Source organism: Rana temporaria, chromosome 13, assembly GCF_905171775.1.
Source record: "Rana temporaria chromosome 13, aRanTem1.1, whole genome shotgun sequence".
Taxonomy (NCBI): Eukaryota; Metazoa; Chordata; class Amphibia; order Anura; family Ranidae; genus Rana; species Rana temporaria.
The window spans coordinates 109,093,718-109,113,527 of NC_053501.1; the positions used below are offsets into that span (position 1 = coordinate 109,093,718).

The 19,810-nt window shown below is 47.7% G+C and overlaps 1 protein-coding gene across 1 annotated transcript in view; it reads left to right on the forward strand.

The window, feature by feature from the left end:
• The first annotated feature begins 1,342 nt into the window (after positions 1 to 1,342).
• RAB25 (RAB25, member RAS oncogene family) overlaps positions 1,343 to 19,810 on the forward strand; it is a 28,779-nt gene continuing 10,311 nt past the window's right edge. Inside the window, exons 1-3 of the mRNA XM_040333778.1 lie at positions 1,343 to 1,590; positions 12,915 to 13,110; positions 15,498 to 15,694. Of these exons, the coding sequence (XP_040189712.1) occupies positions 1,551 to 1,590; positions 12,915 to 13,110; positions 15,498 to 15,694 (433 nt within the window). The 5' untranslated portion in view covers positions 1,343 to 1,550. The remainder of the gene's footprint in view (positions 1,591 to 12,914; positions 13,111 to 15,497; positions 15,695 to 19,810) is intronic.

The window sequence follows — 19,810 nt, forward strand, 5'->3', positions numbered from 1 at the left end:
TTTGAGCCCAACATGAACAGCCAGGTCAAGATTTGATCCCGGACCCTTGTAAATTGGGTGCACGGGCCTTGTAGCCAAATTTCGACCTTGATGAGACCACCCAGGCCCAATCTTGAGCCCAGCATGGGCAATCGGATCAAAATTGGGTGCTGGATTCCTATGCCAAATCCAACCTTGATAAGACTGCCCAAGCCCAATCTTGAGCCAAACATGGACAGTCTGGTCTAGATTGGGTGCTTGACCTTTGTAGCCAAATTTAAGCTTGATAAGACCACCCGGGCCCAATCTTGAGCCAAACATGGACAGTCAGGTTAAGATTGGGTGCTGAACCTACATAGCTAAATCCGACCTTGATATGACCACCCAGGCCCAATCTTGAGCTGAATATGGACAGTCAGGTCAAGATTGGGTGCTGGACCCTTGTAAATTGGGTGCTCGGTCTTGTAGCCAAATTCAACATTGATGAGACCACCCAGGCCCAATCTTGAGCTGAATATGGACAGTCAGGTCAAGATGGGGTGCTGGACCCTTGTAAATTGGGTGCTCAGTCTTGTAGTGAAATTCGACCTTCATGAGACCACCCAGGCCCAATCTTGAGCTGAATATGGACAGTCAGGTCAAGATTGGGTGCTGGACCCTTGTAAACTGGGTGCTCGGTCTTGTAGCCAAATTTGACCTTGATGAGACCACCCAGGCCCAATCTTGAGCTGAACAAGGACAGTCTGATCTAGATTGGGTGCTGGACCCTTGTAAATTGATTGCTCGGTCTTGTAGCCAAATTCGACCTTGATGAGACCACCCAGGCCCAATCTTGAGCTGAATATGGACAGTCAGGTCAAGATTGGGTGCTGGACCCTTGTGAATTAGGTGCTCGGTCTTGTAGCCAAATTCAACCTTGATGAGACCACCCAGGCCCAATCTTGAGCTGAATATGGACAGTCAGGTCAAGATTGGGTGCTGGACCCTTGTAAATTGGGTGCTCGGTCTTGTAGCCAAATTCAACCTTGATGAGACCACCCAGGCCCAATCTTGAGCTGAACAAGGACAGTCTGATCTAGATTGGGTGCTTGACCCTTGTAGCCAAATTTAAGCTTGATAAGACCACCCAGGCCCAATGATCTTCCGACTGTCCTTTTTTAGCTCCGTTCAGCTTTAGACTTGACTGTGTATGACCATCCTCAGGGACAGCCGGTCACGATAGGCAACTCTAGCAGGGAACTGGTTAACAGTCGCTTGGGTAATTGCTTCACTCAAGTTATCACAAGCCCGGAAAGGTCTGCCTTACCTGTCGAGCCTGAAAGGCGACACCTAACCAAACACAGCAGCTTCGCAACGCCCACTGAGTCACATCACTGCACCTGTCCCCACCTGCCGAACAAACGCTCCACCTGCCTATTCCACCGGAGGCCCAGTTATGCCAGGAATCCCCTCTCTTAACTCCGACGCAGCCAGTCAACGCTAAAACCCGGAGAGGCCGGACCGCAGTGACATCGCCCTCCCGAGCCAAGCGACACGACAGGGACAGAGGAATCCATGTTACAGCCACAGCCATGAAGTCAGAAGAGGACGAGTACAACTTTGTGTTCAAAGGTAAGTCTTCTATGCACGCTCGCTGTTAACCTTCCCTCTCCCAGTTGACTTGGATAATGGTTTTTGGCTCGAAAAACAAGAGTTATGTGTAATTTCCGAAAAATATGGAGTGTATGTCTTTGGTGTAACGGCCAGCGTGATCTTACCGCTCCCCCCTGATTGGAAGCCGGGCGGCATACAATGAGATCGCGTTTTCTGGACCCTGGCTGTGCCTACATCCTGGCCGTGCCTATCTACTGTACGTGTCGCGGCTGGAGATAAGAGGATCGGTATGTGGATCTGCGATTGGCTTCTGCCAGGGTGTGGGCATTCCGATCTGCCGAACGAGAAAATGTATTGCAATGCAGGGGGGAGAGTTTGGGAGCATTTAGAACAATGGGGGGGAAGTTCCCCAACAGACTTGGCAGATGCCCCTATCCTTGGGAGGTGTTGGGCATCTGCCCATAGCTCCCAACTGACCCTCATTCAGAAGAACTGTCCCTCTTTTGGAACCAAATCCCTTTATCCTACTTAGGTCCCTCTTTTTAGTCTGATGTGCGCACCTCTATAAAAAATATAACTATTAAAAGTGTTATACATAAAAAGGGGAGTATTTATAAAAGATGTACAGAGCTTTTTCTTTTGTGAAACCGTATGTACATTCGTTCTGAGCAAATGGGAACAAAATCAATTACTTCAGACTATTTTTCACTCCATGTCAAATGTCATTCATTCAAAGAGTAAATCAGGAAAATACCACATTGTGGCCACTAGATGGGGCCAAAGATCATAGTATAAGTATTCAGTCCTTATGATCATCAACTCCATCTAGTGGCCAAAATGTGTCAGTTTACTGATTCACTTACTCTGTATGAAGTAATAACATTTGACCTGGAGAGAAAACAGCCTAATAACAATCGATTTTATCACGATTCTCACAGAATTAATGTATATGCAGGAATAGATCTGTGGATTTTTTTATAACCCCCCCCCCCCCCCCACAAAAAAAAAATGTCATACGACCAATGAATGATCACATTTGTTATATAGAGAAGCCAGTATAAAGGAGTGGTGAAAATGAAGGCACCTCTGGGTTTAACCAGGAAGATTACGCATAAAACATCTTTATGAGCTGCATAATTGGGGGTGTGGCACGTCCTTTAACAACATCATTTGTGCTTTTTCTTCTTTCCCATCTCAGAAATTAGGAGCAATGTTTGCCTGCAGCTACAGACAAGATATAATATACGATCGGGCCAAAAACCGGCAACACCAAGAACCAACTGCTTTGGAGTATACAATATGGCCAAACTTATGGTCATCCCTCCAATTGGTTGAGTTTAGGTGTTTCCCATGAAGGGTACTCTTGATACTACAGTATACAAGACATTGTAGAAGTTTGGGCTCCTCCAACCTCATGGTAACAGTTTGGTAAAGACCCTTTTCTGTTCCATCACAACAGTGCCGCTGTATACAAAGCCATCTCCATAAAGGCATGGTTTGGCCAGTTTGGCGTGGAGGACATTGAGTGTCCTGCACAGAGCCCTGACCTCAACGCTACTGATGACCTTTGAGATGAATTGGGACACCAATTGCAAACCAGGTCTTCTCATCCAACACTGACCTCACAAATGGTGGCCATCTCGATAAAGACATGGTTTGACCAGTTTGGTGTGGTGGAACTCAAGTGGCCTTTACAAACCCCAGACATCAACCCTACAGAACACCTCTGGGGTGAGTTGGAATTCCGTCACTGATCCAGATCTTCTCAACCAACATCTGATACCATAAATGGTGGCCAGCTCCATAAAGACCTGGTTGGACCAGTTTGGTTTAGAACTTGAGTGGCCTACACAGAGCCCAGACTTCAACCCTACTGAGCATCTTTTGAATGAATTAGAACACTGATTGTGAACCAGGTCTTCTTATATAACTTCAGTACCTGACCTCACAAATGGTGGCCAGCTCGAAAAAGACATGGTTAGACCAGTTTGGTTTGGTGGAACTAGGGTTGCCACCTCATCCCTTGAAACCCGAACACATATGAATTACACAGGTTCTGAGGCTAATTTAATGCAGATAAGGCACCAAGTGATTTTAATTACCTCCTTAATCAGCCACAGTTTTGGTTTTAAAGGGATGAGGTGGCAACCCTAGGTGGAACTCAAGTGGCCTCTACAGAGCCCCGACCTCAACCCTACTGAGCATCTTTTGGGTGAGTTGGAATGCTGATGGTGAACCACATCATTCTATTCAACATCAGAGGCTCTAATAGGTGTCAAAAAAGGTGACCTGCGAGCGCAGTTCACCCAGGTGTATTAGAACAGCGAATTTATATTCGCTTTCCTAATACTGAACCGCCTCTCCGCCAATCAGGTGCTTGGGTCTGTTACCCGTCACCTGATTGGCTGAAACGACAGGCACTGTGGTTGGATGCCTGCATCCAACCGCCTATAGGAGAGGATGGGAGGAGACATGGAGGAGCATGGAGAACATCGCTCGCCACCGTCACCCGCTACCCCACTGAGACAGGGTAAGTGCCGGGCAGACAGAGAGTGGGGGGGGGGGTCACAGTGGCAGCATTCGATAGGCACAGTGGCTGCATTTGATGGCACTGTTCGAGAATTTGATGGCACAGTGGCAACATTTGATGGGCCCAGTATCAGTGGTTGATGGGCACAGTGGAAGCATTTGATGGTCACAGTGGCAGCATTTGATGGGCACAGTGGCAGCGTTTGATGGGCACAGTGGGAGCATTAGATGGGCACAGTGGCAGCGTTTGATGGGCACAGTGGGAGCATTAGATGGGCACAGTGGCAGCATTTGATGGGCACAGTGGCAGCATTTGATTGGCACAGTGGCAGCATATGATGGGCACAGTGGGAGCATTAGATGGGTACAGTGGCAGCGTTTGATGGCACAGTGGCTGCGTTTGATGATGGGCACAGTGGCTGCGTTTGATGGGCACAGTGGCTGCGTTTGATTGACACAGTGGCTGCTTTCATGGGCACAGTGGCAGCGTTTGATGGGCACAGTGGCAGCGTTTGATGGCACTGTGGCTGCATTTGATGGGCAGAGTGGCTGCGTTTGATGGGCACAGTGGGAGCATTTGATGGCACAGTGGCAGCATTTAATAGGCACAGTGGCAGCGTTTAATGGGCACATTGGCTGCGTTTGATGGGCACAGTGGCTGCGTTTGATGGGCACAGTGAGGCTGCAATTGATTATTTTTTTTTTTTCTTCAGAATTTTTCAGTTTGTGGCGCCTCCCCAAAAAAAATTGAGCACCAGCCGCCACTGCTTTGGGATGAATTGGGACACTGATGGTGATCCAGGTCTTCTCATCCAACATCAGTACCTGACTTTACAAATGTTCTTTTAGCTGAACAGACACAAATTCCACCCAGACACACTCCAAAATCTTCTAAAAAGCCTTCTGAGAAGATTGGAGGATGTTAAACGGCTAATCTAAACCTCTGTCTAAGCTACTAGTGTCGCCACTTAGGCAATAATGGGCAATCTGCAACAAGTACTCTAAGGCCCCTTTCACACGGGCGCCTCCCTTTTCCGGACTTTGCTTGCTCAGCGGGGGATCGCTCCGCTGTTCGCTGCTGAGCAGGCGGATGACATAGCTCCATAGGGGTGAATGGAGGGTCCGATCTGGTCCACCTGAAAAACTGATCGGCGGACCTGACATTGAAAAAGGGTGACCACGTGTCCCGAATTGCCCCGGGACTGTCCCGCATTTTGCAGGTCTGTCCCGGGCACCTTCAATCCAGTACAATACAGTGTCCCGGAATGAAACTGACACAGCCACCCGATGAGCTGACGGTGGGAGCTTTCTGTTTCCCAGCCCAGGGTGTTCGCCCCACCAAATGCCCTGCAATGCACTGTCCACTGCGCCAACCAGGGCGCAGTAAAAGCTGGTCGTTAAGGAGCGGGGCTGGGAAGCCGACATCCTTAACAACTGATGAGTCATCAGCTGTCAATGGGCTTCCCTGCTGACAGCTGAATAAAAAATAAAGCTGCCAATAATAAAAAAAAACGGCATGGGGTCCCCCTCCCCTAGTCCATTCTAGACCCTTTTGGGTCCTCTGGGGGCTTCCAGATTCTGATAACCCCCCCTGCCTGAATGCCACCACAACCACCAGCCGGGGTAAGATGGGGACGTGGTGCTTTGGGGTGTGGGGGGAAGAGCCCGAGGGGTCTGGTATGGACTAGGGGGAGGGGGCACTATGTTTTTTTGTGCTCTTTTTTTTTCAATAGCCGGGTGCCAGCAATTGCAACCGTGAGTCAATTTAAATGTGATTTGACTCTCTTTTTTTATCTTTAGAAATGTAATTTTTGCTGCAGCAGGTTCTATACATGGTACAGATGCGCCACTTTACGGGCAGATTAAGGAGACCCCCCCCCAGGCACTATATATAGAGGAATTCTTCATTTTTTTTTGTTGTACTTTAAGAATAATTATAATCGCTGCTCCTGAAAAAAAAGGATAAAAAACTTTTTTTTGCATTGATACATGTCCCACAAAGCAGTACCAGGACCCCCCCATACCATTATTATGGCCAATTACTTGCATATAAGCCTTTACAATTGGCAAATATATGTGAAGGAGGGGGGCGTCCCTGAATGCAGTGGCAGTGCGTCCATAAAGGGCGCCGGAGAGCCACCCCCTCTCGCTCCCGCACCGCCACTGAATACAATACATAGATTCATGCATTGCATGAATCTATGTTTTGCCGCTGCCGCCGACTATTCAGATGGCCGGCCCCCTGGTGAGCGCCGGCCATCTGAATAATGGCAGCTGGTTGGCTGTGGAAGTGCCTATCAGAGCCTGCCCTCAGGCTGTAATAGGCTTCCAAATACTTATCCAGGAACGCACGGGGGGGTGCGTTCCTTGGATAAGACAGACAGGCGTCTCAGCCAATCAGGTTCACCGGTTCTGATTACCGGTAACCTGATTGGCTGAAGTGTCATCGAGGGCGGGAGAAGACATCGAGGGACGTGGAAGGAGGATGGCCGACCCCAGAAAAGGGGGGCAACATTTTACAGTGCACAGTGGCGACAATTACAGGGCACAATGGCGACAATTACAGAGCACAGTGGCGACAATTACAGGGCACAGTGTTGACAATTACAGGGCACAGTGGTGACAATTACAGGGTACAGTGGCGACAATTACAGGGCACAGTGGCGACAATTACAGGGCACAGTGGCGACAATTAAAGGGTACAGTGGCGACAATTACAGGGCACAGTGGCGACAATTACAGGGCACAGTGGCGACAATTACAGGGCACAGTGGCGACATTTAAAGGGCACAGTGGCGACAATTACAGGGCACAGTGGCGACAATTAAAGGGTACAGTGGCGACAATTACAGGGCACAGTGGCGACAATTAAAAGGCACAGTGGCGACAATTACAGGGCACAGTGGCGACAATTGGCACAGTTGCAACAATTACAGAGCACAGTGGTGACAATTGGCACAGTGGCGACAATTACAGGGCACAGTGGTGACAATTGGCACAGTGGCGACAATTACAGGGCACAGTGGTGACAATTGGCACAGTGGCGACAATTACAGGGCACAGTGGCGACAATTGATGAACACAGTGGCTGCGTTTGATGGCATGGCACAGTGGTGACAATTGATGGCACAGTGGCTGCATTTTGATGGGCACAGTGAGGCTGCAATTGTTTTTTTTTTCCGTTTGTTTGCGCCCCCCAAAAATCTTGAGCACCAGCCGCCACTCCCTGAATGGCTGTTTGAAAATGTGGTCACCCTACATACAGGGCCTTAGGAGTCTAAGCTACTAGTGTCACCACTTAGGCAATGAGCAATCGGCAGGAAGGCAGAGAATAAATGCCGTTGAATGGCGGATAGCGAGCGACGCCCAGCCATTAACTCATTGCTGACGCTCGGCTGACTTTGTGATCTTTGCCTCACTTGTACACACCTAGGTCTGATGTGTTTGTACTGCGAAGGGAACGTATCTTCCCACCAATCACTGGAATCCACAGGCAGAAACCATAAAGAATTTATTGGATCCTGCGAAGGAAAGTTTTATAGTATTATGATACTGGGTACCGAAAAGGGCTGATTACACCGCACACTGCGAGCTTCTCACAATGTGCCTTGGAACCTGGGGCAAGACAGATAGAGGAATGCCCACTCTTCCAGCACCCACCCATCCACGCCAGTGGTGGTGCGTCCATAAGGGATGCATAGGGCGCCGCCCCCTCTCTCCTGGCACCGCTCCATCACCATAAATAGATTCATGCATTGCATGAATCTATCTATGGTCGTCGCTGCCGCCCCCTATTCAGGTGTCCGGCCCCTTGTCGGGCGCCGTGCACCTGAATAACTTTGGAAGCACCCGATTAGAGCCGTACAGAGGGCGCCATGCTGGGCACTCGCTGTTCACTTAGCGTTGTGTTAGGAAAGCGAATCAATCGCTTTCCTAACACTGAACCGCCTCTCAGCCAATCAGGTGCTCGGGTCTGTTACCTGTCACCTGATTGGCTGAAACGACAGGCGCTGTGATTGGACGCTAGCCTAGCAGGCATCCAATCATAGCAGAGGACAGGAAGAGAGGGCAGGAGAAGAGACCGAGGATCGTGGAGGACACCGCTGCCCCACGGAGACAAGGTAAGTTCTGGGCGGGCGGGGGATGCACACTGGCAGCATTTGATGGGCACAGTAGCGGCAGTTGATGGGCACAGTAGCGGCAGTTGATGGGCACACTGGCAGCAGTTGATGGGAACAGTAGAGGTAGTTGATGGGCACACTGGCAGCATTTGATGGGCACGGTGGCAGCAGTTGATGGCATAGTAGAGGCAGTTGATGGGCACACTGGCAGCAGTTGATGGGCACAGTAGCGGCAGTTGAGGGGCACAGTAGAGGCAGTTGATGGGCATACTGGCAGCAGTTGATGGGCACAGTAGCGGCAGTTGATGGGCACAGTAGCGGCAATTGATAGGCACAGTGTCAGCAATTGATGGGCGCAGTGTCAGCAATTGATGAGTACAGTGGCAGTAGTTGATGGCACAGTAGAGGCAGTTGATGGGCACACTGGCAGCAGTTGATGGGCACAGTAGAGGCAGTTGATGGGCACACTGGCAGCAGTTGATGGGCATGGTGGCAGCAGTTGATGGGCACGGTGGCAGCAGTTGATGGCACAGTAGAGGCAGTTGATGGGCACACTGGCAGCAGTTGATTGGCACATTATCGGCAGTTGATGGGCACAGTAGAGGCAGTTGATGGGCATACTGGCAGCAGTTGATGGGCACAGTAGCGCCAGTTGATGGGCACAGTGTCAGCAATTGATGGGCGCAGTGTCGGCAATTGATGAGTACAGTGGCTGCATTTGATGGCACAGTGGTGGCATTTGATGGCACAGTGGTGGCATTTGATGGCACAGCGGCGACAATTGTTGGGCACAGTGGCTGCGATTGATGGTTTTTTTTTTTTCAGTTTGTTTGCGCCCCCCCCCCCCAAAAAAAATATTTGAGTACCGGCCGCCACTGATCCAAGCATTTTGGTATAGATGCATAACTCCTCCCACTGCTTGCAATAGGGTTAAGGACTACGGCTAAAGTTCATGTGCGTGTAAAGGCAGGCGTCCCAATACTTTTGGTAATATAGTGTAAGGAGATAGAGGAGCAGCAAAGCACAACCATTGAGTTGCACTGCTAAGCAGGAAGCAGGAATATAATGAGGCTCCCATGTACCTATAGAATGACAAACCATTTATCAAAAAATAAAAAATAAAAATGGCACCCACAAATAGGATTATATATATGATTCCTTCCATACACAATATTGTCAAAAGTATTGGGACGCCTGCCTTTAGACACAACATGAACTTTAATGACATCCCAGTCTTAGTCCGTAGGGTTCAATATTGAGTTGGCCCCGCCCATTACAGAAGGCCTGGCTCTAAATATTGCACCCGCCAATCAGGTTGTATATATTATCTGATCACTTGCGCATCTGAAAATAAATAAATAAATGATGATGATCAAGGGTTGAGTTTCCCTTTAACCAGTTCTGACCTTTAGCCTGAGCCTCATAGAGTCAACAAGCTGGTGATAGTTATCTCTGGAAGTATTTACCGACAAACTCAGCCTGGCCTGCAGAAATTGTCTTGGCAAATATACCTTCAGATACAATCTCCAAAACCTTCATCCACTCCCAGTTGTCTTTTTCAGGAAACTTCCCAGCAATTTACTCCTTATGACTTCATCCCATTCACACTCGGGGGGCCTTTTTCTAAAAAAAAGGAAATCGCACAACTGTCACAAATAATGTTCCCAGTAGGTTTATATTCTTTTATTGTCAGCGCCATCTAATGGCCAAATTGCGGTATATTCTTGAAATGCCTCAATGAAAAAAAAATACTGCATTATGGCCACTAGATGGAGCTGATCATTGGAAATAAACCTATTAGACATATTACGATGAATATTTGTGACGACACAGGAAATCTTTATTTTTTTGGGGGGGCCTGCTTACGCTTATCTGCGTGTTTCAATGCGTTTTTTTTTACTTTCCATGGGTCCCCAATGCCAAGCCACATTCTACATTATTACATGCGTTGCAGTGTCGTTCAGGCCGCATGTCTGTAAGGGCCAGACAGGATTGGACGCCCTTTCCCAACGCTGCCCTTGAAATTGCTGATCCAGGGAATATCGGATTGTCTTCTGGGGGTGTCAAAAAGGATTTTTTTTTCCCAGATCAAGCAAAATGGACCATGTTTTATAGCATTTTATTTGCCTTCCTCTGTATCAATCGTGGGTTACTTTTGGCTCCACTGTGGGTTATTTTGGATCAACTGTGGGTTCTCTTTATCAACTATGGATTCCTTTGGATCAACTGTGGGGTGCTTTTTGTATCAACTGTAGGTTCCTCTTATAAACTGTAGGTTCCTCTGTATCAACTGTGGGTTCCTCTTATAAACTGTAGGTTCCTCTTATCAACTGTGCGTCCCTCTTATCAACTGTAGGTTCCTCTTATCAACTGTAGGTTCCTCTGTATCAACTGTGGGTTCCTCTTATCAACTGTAGGTTCCTCCTCTCAACTGTAGGTTCCTCTTATCAACTGTAGATTCCTCTGTATCAACTGTAGATTTCTCTTATCAACTGTAGGTTCCTCTGTATCAACTATAGGTTCCTCTGTATCAACTGTAGGTTCCTCTTATCAACTGTAGGTTCCTCTGTATCAACTGTAGGTACCTCTTATCAACTGTGGACAACTCTGTATTAACTGTGGGGTCCTCTGTATCAACTGTAGGTTCCCCTTATCAACTGTGGGTTCCCCTTATCAACTGTGGGTTCCTCTTATCAACTGTGGGTTCCTCTTATCAACTGTGGGTTCCTTTTATCAAATGTGGGTTCCTCTTATCAACTGTGGGTTCCTCTTATCAAATGTGGGTTCCTCTTATCAACTGTGGGTTCCTCTTATCAAATGTGGGTTCCTCTTATCAACTGTGGGTTCCTCTTATCAACTGTGGGTTCCTCTGTATGAACTGTAGGTTCCTCTGTATCAACTGTAGGTTCCTCTTATCAACTGTAGGTTCCTCTGTATCAACTGTAGGTTCCTCTGTATCAACTGTAGGTTCCTCTTATCAACTGTAGGTTCCTCTGTATCAACTATAGGTTCCTCTGTATCAACTGTAGGTTCCTCTTATCAACTGTGGGCTCCTCTGTATCAACTGTAGGTTCCTCTTATCAACTGTGGGTTCCTCCTATCAACTGTAGGTTCCTCTTATCAACTGTGGGTTCCTCTTATCAACTGTGGGTTCCTCTGTATCAACGGTGGGTTCCTCTTATCAACTGTGGGGTCCTCTTATCAACTGTGGGTTCCTCTGTATCAACTGTAGGTTCCTCTGTATCAACTGTAGGTTCCTCTTATCAACTGTGGGTTACTCTGTATCAACTGTAGGTTCCTCTTATCAACTGTGAGTCTCTCTGGGTCAACTGTGGGTTCCTCTGTATCAACTGTGGGTCTCTCTGGGTCAACTGTGGGTTCCTCTTATCAACTGTGGGTTCCTCTGTATCAACTGTGGGTCTATCTGGGTCAACTGTAGGTTCCTCTTATCAACTGTGGGTTTCTCTGGATCAACTGTGGGTTACTCTGTATCAACTGTGGGTTACTCTGTATCAACTGTAGGTTCCTCTTACCAACTGTGGGTTACTATGTATCAACTGTGGGTCTATCTGGGTCAACTGTAGGTTCCTCTTATCAACTGTGGGTTTCTCTGGATCAACTGCGGGTTACTCTGTATCAACTGTATGTTCCTCTTATCAACTGTGGGTCTCTCTGGGTCAACTGTGGGTTCCTCTTATCAACTGTGGGTTCCTCTTATCAACTGTGGGTTCCTCTTATCAACTGTGGGTTCTTCTTATCAACTGTGGGTTCCTCTTATCAACTGTGGGTTCTTCTTATTAACTGTAGATTCCTCTTATCAACTGTGGATTCCTTTGGATCAACTGTGGGTTCTTCTGTATCAACTGTAGGTTGCTCTTTATCAACTGTGGGTTCCTCCATATGAACTGTAGGTTGCTCTGTGTCAATTGTAGGTTCTTTTGAATCAACTGTGGGTTCCTCTGGCTCACCTTTGGGTATATGATTCTGTATATGAAGGTTTTCTATTTATTTATTCTATTGGTTAAACTTCCAGCCGGTCAACTATGGAACCCAGTCAATAGACTGTCTCCAATCAGCTTCCCTAGGGATGCTTGTCCTGACCTTCATGGACCCCTTTGCTGCCCAGAAAGTTCAAACAGTTAACCCCACCCACAGTCCTCCTCGGATCCGCCCAGTGACGGGCCTTCCCACCCTGGTTCCACCCACTTTCGGAAGTGGCTTAGACACACTCCATCCCCACCAATCCGGGGCTCACCAACTGGGGTCCCGTGATCCTGAGACATCTTCCCCCCAAACAAGATGTAGGACTGTCTTGGCATGTCCGGGGATCTATGCTCTCTCCGTGCCACTTACAGTATTACAATACTTCTGTTTCCATGCCTAACAACTAATATGTCTCCTTTCAGGCACCCTGTCTCTAAAGGAAACCCCAGCGTTGTATTAAGGATGAGCAGGGGACTCATTGCTCTGACTCAATCTCTTATTTGTGTAAATTTCACCTTGAGCTATTGAGCTCTGTAGAAAAAAAATGTGTAAAGGGGCTGAGAGCTCCACCCGCTGGATGAAAATGAAAATGCATACTATTAGTATACAGTATTTCATATTGACTTTACAAAATTGTATTTTTTAGTTCCTACTATTAATAATTATTGTTTTTTTTTTTTTTTTTTTAATCCACTTCATTCTCCGCAGTGGTTTTGATTGGCGAGTCCGGAGTGGGCAAAACCAACCTCCTCTCCCGCTTCACCCGCAATGAGTTCAACCATGACAGCCGCACCACCATCGGGGTGGAGTTCTCGACGCGCACGCTGACGTTGGATGGGCAATTGGTGAAGGCGCAGATCTGGGACACGGCCGGACTGGAGCGATATCGCGCGATCACATCTGCGTAAGTCCAGGCTCAGCCCTATGGCATAACCTGTGTGCTCTACTTACCTGATAGACACGAAAGCATACAAAATGAAGAAGGACCTTTAGCACCCAAGGCAAAAAGGGTCAAAGTGCACCCTCTCATGGCATGAGCTGTGAACTACATCAGCAGCGTAGGATGTAGGCCCTGCACTTTCTGCACCCCCCTCCTTCTGATGCACCCAAGGCTACCGTCTCTTCTGCCTACCCCTTGGTCTGGCCCTGGATAAAAGGTTTTCATGTCGTTACTCACTGTAACAGCCTCCACAATTATTATTATTTTATTTTTTTACTAGTTGGCAGCTGGGTGGTTAAAGCACAACAACAAAACTGAACATCCAACCCCTTCAAGCATTTCCTAGCACTCTGCAGCTGTTGGAAACGTTGCTGGAGGCTTACGTATGAACAATTGCATTGTTTCCAGCTAGGACTGTACTCTAGACTGCGCTGGGCACTTTTAAAAATCACCCGCATGCAGCGTTTTACTAGAATATGCCAACCTGCTGTTGTATTTGCCCGTAAAACAATTGTAACGTGTCCAGATATATTATGTTGTCAAAAGTATTGGGACGCCTGCCTTTACACGCACATGGACCTTTAATGGCATCCCAGACTTATGCCACGTACACACGATCATTTTTCGGCATGAAAAAAAAATACGTTATTTTTCAAAAACGTCATTTAACCACTTCCGGGCGGCCGCATGTACATTTACGTCGGCAGAATGGCACGGACAGGCACATTGGCGTACCTGTACGTCCCTGCCTAGACGTGAGTCGGGGGTCCGATCATGACCCCCCCCCCCCGTACATGCGGCGGTTCCCGTGGCTTCAGGAGCGATCCGGGACGAGGGCGCGGCTATTCGTTTCTAGCCGCTCCCTCGCGATCGCTCCCCGGAGCTGAAGAACGGGGAGAGCCGTATGCAAACACGGCTTCCCCGTGCTTCACTGTGGCGGCTGCATCGATCGTGTGATCCCTTTTATAGGGAGACTCGATCGATGACGTCAGTCCTACAGCCACACCCCCCTACAGTTGTAAACACACACTAGGTGAACCCTAACTCCTACAGCGCCCCCTAGTGGTTAACTCCCAAACTGCAACTGTCATTTTCACAATAAACAATGCAATTTAAATGCATTTGAAAATGACAATGGTCCCAAAAATGTGTCAAAATTGTCCGAAGTGTCCGCCATAATGTCGCAGTCACGAAAAAAATCGCTGATCGCCGCCATTAGTAGTAAAAAAAAAAAATAGTAATAAAACTATCCCCTATTTTGTAAACGCTAGAAATTTTGCGCAAACCAATCGATAAACGCTTATTGCGATTTTTTTTACCAAAAATAGGTAGAAGAATACGTATCGGCCTAAACTGAGGAGGAAATGTTTTATATATTTTTGGGGGATATTTATTATAGCAAAAAGTAAAAAATATTGAATTTTTTTCAAAATTGTCGCTCTATTTTGGTTTATAGCGCAAAAAATAAAAACCGCAGAGGTGATCAAATACCACCAAAAGAAAGCTCTATTTGTGGGTAAAAAAGGACGCCAATTTTGTTTGGGAGCCACGTCGCACGACCGCGCAATTGTCTGTTAAAGCGACGCAGTGCCGAATTGTAAAAACCCCTTGGGTCATTTAGCAGCATATTGGTCCGGTCCTTAAGTGGTTAAAATGATCATGCGTGGGCTTCACATAATTTTTCAGGTTCTGAAAAACGACAAAAAAAAAATTCGAACATGCTGCATTTTTTAACGTCGTTTTAACCACTTAAACTCCGGACCACATTGCTGCCCAAAGACCAGAGCATTTTTTGCGATTCGGCACTGCATCGCTTTAACAGACAATTGCGCGGTTGTGCGACGTGGCTCCCAAACAAAATTGGCGTCCTTTTTTCCCCACAAATAGAGCTTTCTTTTGGTGGTATTTGATCACCTCTGCGGTTTTTAGTTTTTGCGCTATAAATGGAAACCTCCAAATGAGGCTCGTAGCACCCCAACCGGACTGGAAGGGTGGACAACTAGAGTCGTCACACGGTATATGGAGAAAAAAAGGAGAGGGGGGCTCCAATGGTGTAGATCAAAAAACGAGAAGGTTTATTAAAACCGACATACAAATAATAAAAGCGAGCACATACAAATTAAGCAATGTGGCTTCACCAACGCGTTTCGTCCTCAGGGACATCTACAGTAATAAGGTAAGTATTACACATGGCTTCTCTGTCCCAAGGCCTAGTGAGCATTTAACCCTTGCAGTTTTGGGGGTACAGGTACTGTTGGGGGTACATCTTTCTAACACTCATTTCTTACAATGTTTAAATGGTTATATATATCTGTTAAGGAGCTTTCTGATCACTCTCGTTCCATTTTTAGTTACTACAGGGGCGCCGTCGGAGCGCTTTTGGTGTACGACATCACCAAGCACCAGTCCTACGACAGCATAGAGCGCTGGTTGAAGGAGCTGTATGACCATGCGGATGCCAGTATCATCGTCATGTTGGTGGGCAACAAGAGCGACCTGGCAGATGAAACTCGCGAAGTGCCCTTCGAGGAAGCCAAGATGTATGCAGGTAACCAATAGAGGGCGCTACAACTTTACAGGACCACACTGTATGGCCAAAGTTTAGGGACCCCCCCCCCCCCCCCAAAAATGATTGAGTTTCCAGTGAGGTGTTCTGTTAATACTACAGCATTTAAAGGAATTTTAGACCAGGGGTCTCAAACTGGCGGCCCTCCAGCTGTTGTGAAACTACAAGTCCCATCATGCATCTGCCTGTGGGAGTCTTGCTTGTAACTGTCAGCCTTGCAATGCCTCATGGGACTTGTAGTTTTGCAACAGCTGGAGGGCCGCCAGTTTTAGACCTCTATTTTAGACAATAGTGCTTGCCCAGCCTTGTGGTAACAGTTTGGGAAACGTCCTTTTCTGTTCCACCATCGTGGTGCTTCTGTGTACAAAGCCAGCTGCATATATACATGGTTTTACCAGTTTGGTGTGGAGGAATTTCGAGTATTCTGCACAGAGCCCTGATCTCAACCCTACTGAACACCTTTGGGATGAGCTGGAATGCCGATGGTGATCCAAGTTTTTCCATTCAACTTCTTACGTTATAAATGGTGGCCAGCTCCATAAAGACATGGTCTGACCAGTTTGGTGTGGAAGAACTCAAGAGCCCGGGATCTCAAACCTACTGAACACCTGTGGGATGCGTTGGAATGCCGATGATGATCCAGGTCTTCCCATCCAACAACTGATGCCACAAATGGTGGCCAACTCCATGAAGTCAAAGTTGGACCAGTTTGGTGTAGAGGAACTCAAGTGGCCTCCACATAGCTTGGACCTTAACCCTACTGAACACCTTTTAAATGAATTGGAACATTGATTGTGAACTAGTTCTTCTCATTTAACAATTAGTATCTGAACTTATAAATGGTGGCCCGCGCCAACAAAGATATGGTCTGACCAGTTTGGTGTGGAGGAACTTGAGTGTTCTCCACACCTACTGAACACCTTTGGGATGCGTTTGAACGCCGATGGTGATCCAGGTCTTCCCATCAAACATCTGATGTCACAAATGGTGGCCAACTCCATGAAGTCAAGGTTGGACCAGTTTGGTGTAGACTCTACACCAAACTGGTCCAACCTTGACTTTATGGAGTTGGCCAGAATTTGTGACATCAGATGTTTGACGGGAAGACCTGGATCACCATCGACACTGTAGAGGAACTCAAGTGGCACACACGGGGCCTGGACCTCAACCCTACTGAACATTTTTTGAATAAATTGGAACATTGATTGTGAGCCAGGTCTTCTCATTCAACATCAATATCTGACCTTATAAATGGTGACCAGACCCAATAAAGACATGGTCTGACCAGTTTGGTGTGGAGGAACTCTTGTGTCCGACACAGAGCTTTGACCTCAACCCTAGTAAACATCTTTGAGATGAATTTGGACATTAATGGTGAGCCAGGTCTTCTCATCTAACATCAGTACTTGACACCGTAAATGGCGGCCCAGCTCCATAAAAGACGTGGTTTTACCAGTTTGGTGTGGAGGATCTCAAGTTGCCTCCACAAAGCCCTGACCTCAACCCTATCGAACACCTTTAGGATGCGTGGTAACGCTGATGGTGATCCAGGTCTTCCCATCCATCATCTGATGTCACAAATGATCGCCAGCTCCATAAAGACGTGGTTGGACTTGTTTAAAGTTGAGGAACTCGAGTGGCCGTAACAGGGCCCAGACCTCAATCTTACCAAAATGTTTTCAAATTAATTGGAACATTGATTGTGAACCAAGTCTTCTCATCCAACATCAGTATCTGACTGTATAAATGGTGGCCAGCCCCAATAAAGACATGGTCTGACCAGTTTGGTGTGGAGGAACTCATGAGTCCGGCACAGAGCCTTGACCTCAACCCTAGTAAACCACTTTGAGATTAATTGGAACATTGATGGTGAGCCAGGTCTTCTCATCTAAGATCAGTACTTGCCCCCGTAAATGGTGGCCAAATCCATAAAGACATAGGGGTAGATTCACGTACGGGCGCCTAAAATTAGGACGGCCTAGCCTACTCTTTTTAGGCTACACCGCCTTAAATTATTTAGGTTAGAAGTGATTCTCAAACCACTTACCTTCAAATTTTAGGCGGCGTAGCCTAAAACGAGCGGGCGTAAGCGCGCCTAATTCAAATGACTGGGAGGGGGGCGTGTATTATTGAAATGAGGCTTGACCTCACGTTTTTTTACGTTTTTTACTCTGCGCATGCGCCGGGCGACTACATTTCCCAGTGCGCATTGCGGCTAAGTAGGCCGTACGGGCCTATTGTTTTCGACGCGTACGTAAACGACGTAAATCCCAATTCGCGGACGACTTGCGCAAACGACGTAAAAAATTCGAACCTCGCGGCGGGAATGGCAGCCATACTTAACATTGTTATTCCACCTCATAGATGGAATAACTTTAGGCGGCCTATCGCGTACGGAAACGACGTAACTCAACGGTGTAGGCCCGGCGTACGCTCGTAAATCGTCGGGAATCGGCGTAGCCCCTCATTTACATAATCTAGGCCGGCCGCAATGGCAGCGCCATCTAGCGGGAAAAAGAAACATTGCAGCCTAAGATAGAATGGCGCAAGCCAGCCTATCTTAGATATGTTTAAGTGTATCTCTGTTAGAGAATACACTTAAACATAGGTCGGCTTAGATTCAGAGTTAGGTCGGCTTATCTGTAGATAAGCCGGCCTAACTCTTTGTGAATCTACCTAATAGTTGGCCCAGTTTAGTTTGGAGGAAATCAAGTTGCCTGCACAGAACCCTGACCTCAACCCTACTGCACATCTTTGAGATGAATTGGGACACCGATGGTGAGTCAGGTCTTCTAATCCAACATTAGTAACTGAGCTCACAAATCTTCTTTTGGCTGAATGGGCACAAATTACCCCATACACACTCCAAAAATCTTGTGGAAAGTCTTCCCAGAAAAGTGGAGGCTGGTGTACAATCAAAACGGGGCAACTGCATATTAATGCCCATGCTTTTGGAATGGGATATCCAATGAGTTTGTATAGGTGTGCTGGTCAGGTGTCCATAACTTTTGGCCATATAGTGTATGCCCTTCATAAGCATTTACCCTAGTTTATATGCATTAGGATTGTCTTGTCATAGGGTAGTTCTCCAATGTGCCAACATACCTCCTCTATTAACTGTTGATCTGTGGCAATTGAACATTTGTTGGGTCAGAAACTTGCCTGCTTCCAAAATGTCAGCCTGTTTTGCTATGGTTAAGTTTTTAGCACTAACAGAACATCGATCAATCAATATCAGGTCAGGCATCATGGGCGTCGGCGGTTAGGGGCAAGGGGGGTCAAGTGCCCCCCCTGGAATCAGGGATCTGATCAGTACTGTTAAATTCAGCACAGTGGCGTTGCTATGGGGGTGCCACCCACCAGCGGGGTGACACCATCAAGGTGCTGTCAAGCCTCCCCATATCAGTGTAGTGTGACTGCGGCTCTTTTACCTGCTCTGTCCAGCAGAGAACTCAGGGGCGCTTAGACAGGACTAAGGCGAGTTGCGGGCTGTCAGAGGTTTCCCTCGCTCGCCCCCCCTTTCTCCTGTCAGGGAGAATAAACGGTGGCTCTCACTAGGTTCCCCACCCAGCTTACTGCTCGCTCCGTTCCTTCCCCATTGGCCATAACTGAAGGGCCAATCAAAGGAGACTAGGAAAGGAGATCATGGGACATGTAGTCCTGAAGATTGGCGGCCCTATTTTCCACAGGGAGGAGGCTACAGCTCAATCAAGAGAGATATTGAGAGACTGCAGCCTGGGAAAAAAAGCTGAGGGAGTGAGTGCTACAGGACAAAGAAAGAGGAGTATGATGGGCGGAAGCCAGAGAGAGAGACACGCTGCCCAGCGCCACCAGAGAGAGAGTCACGCTGCCCAGCGCAACCAGAGAGAGAGTCACGCTGCCCAGCGCAACCAGAGAGAGAGTCACGCTGCCCAGCGGCACCAGAGAGAGAGCCACGCTTCCCAGCGCCACCAGAGAGAGCAACGCTGCCCAGCATCACCAGAGAGAGAGTCACGCTGCCCAGCGCCACCAGAGAGAGAGTCACGCTGCCCAGCATCACCAGAGAGAGCCACACTGCCCAGCACCACCAGAGAGAGCCCCGCTGCCCAGCGCCACTAA